At 37.0% G+C, this 4023-nt stretch overlaps 1 protein-coding gene across 1 annotated transcript; it reads left to right on the forward strand.

The window, feature by feature from the left end:
* Window positions 1-826: 826 nt before the first annotated feature.
* On the forward strand, window positions 827-3713 carry LOC792997 (novel PIM family protein). The gene is made up of 7 exons (XM_087304533.1): window positions 827-1948; window positions 2267-2361; window positions 2461-2511; window positions 2630-3008; window positions 3096-3272; window positions 3362-3450; window positions 3572-3713. Exons 1-7 carry the CDS (start codon window positions 1015-1017, stop codon window positions 3590-3592), a joined length of 1746 nt encoding a protein of 581 aa, XP_087160659.1. The 5' UTR covers window positions 827-1014; the 3' UTR covers window positions 3593-3713.
* Window positions 3714-4023: the final 310 nt, after the last annotated feature.

The raw sequence follows: 4023 nt of genomic DNA on the forward strand, positions 1-4023 counted from the left end.
AATAAATGCATAAATTCATGCATAAATAAAAAATGAATAAATGCGCAAATATATAAAGAAATTGGAGAATACATTTACATTTCTGCAAAAATAAAACAAAATAAAAAAAGAATAACTAAATACGCGCATATATACATAAATAAGCATTGAAATCTATAAATTCCTGTATAAATAAAATAATTAATAAATAAATACGCAAATAAATAAATGAGTAAATAAATCCATGAATGCAGGCATAAAATAAATAAATACGCAAATAAACAAATAAATAAATAAATGTCTGCATAAATAAAAATGGATAAAAACGAAAATATATAAATAAATAAGTAAATAAATTCTGCATAAATAAAACAAAGCATAAATAAATAAAAATATAAAAATTAATGCATAAATAAAACTATAAATAAATAAAACAGCTAATATAACAATAAATGAGTAAATAAATCCACAAATTCCTGCATAAATAAAGCAAATAAATATGCAATTTATTTATTTATTGTTTTATTTATGCAGGAATTTACGAATTTATTTATGAACTTATTTATTTATTTGTTTTTACTTATTTTTGTATAGTTTTTGAAGGTTTCGTCTTCTATAGGTTTTTAGTAAAATAGTAAAAAAGTAAAATAGTGAAAAACAAATGTTTTTCAATGATTTTTATTGTTACAACTGTTTATTTTAATTAATTTCAATTTTTAGTTCGTTGTAAAACTGACGCAGAATTCATTTCATTAAGGCGTAACGCTGGTGTTTTACAAGTTTAGCCTGTTTACCGCGTAGCCGCTTGCATACAGGCTATGAGTATGTGTGATCAGTTATTGATTGATTATAAGGCATATACTTTATGCAAAAACAATATGGCACTTTCAAATGGCCACAGAAACGCTCCACAGAAACGGCCCAGCCTGCGTCACATTTAGAATTGAATGTGAATGTTCGAAACGGTGACATCATAGCTAAGAGAATGCGAATGCAACTCTGACTTTGGCATTCTGCGGTTAAACTAGTTGAGCGATGGGTCAACGTAATTGTCGTTGCAAAAAGGCAAACAATGATTTTGAGCGTGTGCACGTTTACCATCACGATGCACCGCCACAGCTCACCAATTTGGTGGAAGCTCATAAACATCCTGTTGGCGTAGGTGAAGATAGTGCGAGTGAGGGGAAAAATAAAAAGAGAAAGGAGGCCAACCGTAAAAAGAAAAGAAGGTTCAAGTTGTGGCGGTGGTTCTCCTGTCTGAGAGCTGCTGAAAAAAATAGTACACTTCAGGTTGATGGAGAGGCTCAGGACACTGGGGCAACTGCAGCACCACCTGAAGTACAACCTTCCTCCTCTTCAGGTGACGGATCTCTACAGCAGGCCATTCATACTGTAGAGCTCAATCTTCAGGAACCTTCAGCCAGTGACCCTGAAGTCTATCCAACAGTAAAGACACATCTTACTGTTCAACCTGATGTCCTCCGTTCTCCAGTTCTGAGCAGCAATACTGCTCAGACTTCATTCAACTGGAACTTTGACATCAGCCAGACTCCATTGCTTAGTCATGACTATTGTGATGGCCTGGCTCTAGCACGCACCACATCAAGGTGGAGCAATGATTTTACTAAGACTTCAGCACACACCATGTCAGATTGGAGCATTGATGTGATCAAAACTCCAACACGCACCACATCAGATTTTAGTACTGACGCTACCCGGACTCCGGTACACAACGTGTCAGTCTGGAGTATTGATGTCACCCAGCCTCCATTTCACTCATCCACTTCTGATTGTTGTAACAATGCCACTGAGATTCCAGTCCCCGATGCTTCCGAGGGGAGTGCCAATTTCCCTCAGATTTCACAGCACACAACGTCAGACTGGAGCATCAATGGTGGTCAAACTCCAGTCTGCACACAGGCCTCTGTTTCAAAACAAATAGAGAATAATGGAAAGATGACAAGTCAGGGTAAGTTGACTGTCCCTTAAACACACCACACACACACACACACACACACACACACACACACACACACACACACACACACACACACACACACACACACCTGCAATACTATATCAGGCCATTTTAATGTTTCCATTTGTGACCCTGGACCACAAAACCAGTCTTAAGTTATACATTTTTGGCAATAGGTAAAACTAAAGCTTATTTATTCAACATTCAGACCTCATTTTCAAAAAATGTACACTGATTAAGTAAAACATTTTGTCCTGTTTTACACTGGTTGATATTTCATATTACTTAACCTTGGTTTTGTTTTAATAGTCATCAATTCTTGCCACTATCTGATCGATGACATGCTGGGTGAAGGATCCTTTGGAACTGTGTACAAGGGGCGACGTCTACACGATGACTTAAAGGTGCCTTTCATTTTTCTGGATAGGATAAATAGTAACAAATACAATATGTTAGCTGTACAATCATTCTTACATACACTTTGCTTATTTCTTGTTTATTAGGTGGCAGTGAAATTTGTCACAAAGACGGAAGATGTGGAATACATACGTATCGTAAGTGATTTCTCATAAGACAAGCTACTGTTGTCGAAATTTTGTGAAATTATGATTCAATTCATAATCTATAAAATATATATCTATCTAAACATCATAAAAAATGTATTTCCTGTAGTCGGGTCATTCAGAGCCCTTTCCTCTTGAAGTTGCACTTCTCATCCTCGCCCATGGAGTATCCAGCGTTCCAGAAATAATCCAGCTTCTGGACTGGCAGGACCAGGAGGACCATTATATAATGGTGTTGGAATACCCTTCACCCTGTGAGGACCTATATGCTTTCACAGAAAGCTATGGAGGATCCATAAGTGAAGGTTTAGCGCGTGTTGTTATGCAGCAGGCAACTCAAGCTGCATACATGTGCTGCCGCAATGGTGTTCTACATCGCGATATCAAACTTGAAAATCTACTAATCAACAAGGAGACTCATAAAGTCAAATTAATAGACTTTGGGTGTGGAGACCTTCTCAAGAAATTACCCTACGATACATTTGCCGGTATGTATTAACCCTTAAGCTGTGAAAAACGATATTCTGAATTTATAGCAACAAATGCTAATTGATGCAAAAATCTTTTACCTTTAGGCACCCTTGAGTACTGCCCCCCAGAGTTTGAGGAAACGGGTGAATACAATGGGAAGCCGGCAACAGTCTGGTCCCTTGGCATCCTCTTGTTTGTATTGGTGTGTGAGGACTTTCCCAACCCTCAAGAACTGCACATGATCAATGAGAACAACTTCTCCAAAGCTGGCTTGTCCGATGGTAAGCTCTTTATTTCAAAGACTCTTACATGCAACATCAAAGGAGGTGTGAAGTTCAAGGTAAACAGATGTTTCAACTGTTTTTCACAGAATGCTGTCAGTTGATTAGTTGCTGTCTCCAGCAAAAGCCAGAGCAGCGGATTCAATTAAAAGAGATTCTTCTCCACGAATGGTTCAAGGTATGAAGCCTAAGCAGAGTATTTTGGGAGGGTTAATTCAAACACAAGACTATGGATGTTAGCTTAGAGAATATTAGATTTGGATTCACTTTTGATAAACTAATTGCTGTTTTTATTTTAGGACACCAACCTGGAGAACTGAAGAACAGCCACCCTACATGTTATTGTCTTGAGAGGAACGTTTCAGGCTGTTTGAGGCAGGAAATCTTGAGCAGGAGGTGGCTCCTCTCAAAACAAACAATAAAACATATGCATTAATTGAACTCTTGTGAAGAGTATTATTTGACAAAAACAATTCTAGGAGAGCACATATTTACATAGTACTGTGAATCTTGTTTCTGTCATGTATGATAAGTATGCAATGCATTTCTTGTGTCATGCTATTCTTACAGTTAAAAAGATGACTAGAGGCTGCATATTGACACAATAAACGTGTCAAAAAAGTCACCAACACAAAACAGCTGATGATAAACATCATTTTAAGCTGTAAAATGACATCACATTTCCACTCTGAAAATGAATATTTAAAATAACAGACACTTCCCTGCCACATGTATTTGTTCTTCAGACATC

This window comes from Danio rerio, chromosome 22, assembly GCF_052040795.2.
Source record: "Danio rerio strain M-AB ecotype USA chromosome 22, GRCz13ab, whole genome shotgun sequence".
In the NCBI taxonomy this organism is placed as follows: Eukaryota; Metazoa; Chordata; class Actinopteri; order Cypriniformes; family Danionidae; genus Danio; species Danio rerio.

What these genes read in the sequence shown, in the direction of transcription:
- LOC792997 (XM_087304533.1), top strand. Translation starts at nt 1,015, where the DNA reads ATGGGTCAACGTAATTGTCGTTGCAAAAAGGCAAACAATGATTTTGAG. An exon ending in GTCTACACGATGACTTAAAG is followed by an intron (nt 2,362 to 2,460) that starts GTGCCTTTCATT and finishes CTTGTTTATTAG; the next exon opens with GTGGCAGTGAAATTTGTCAC. An exon ending in TTCTCCACGAATGGTTCAAG is followed by an intron (nt 3,451 to 3,571) that starts GTATGAAGCCTA and finishes TTTTTATTTTAG; the next exon opens with GACACCAACCTGGAGAACTG.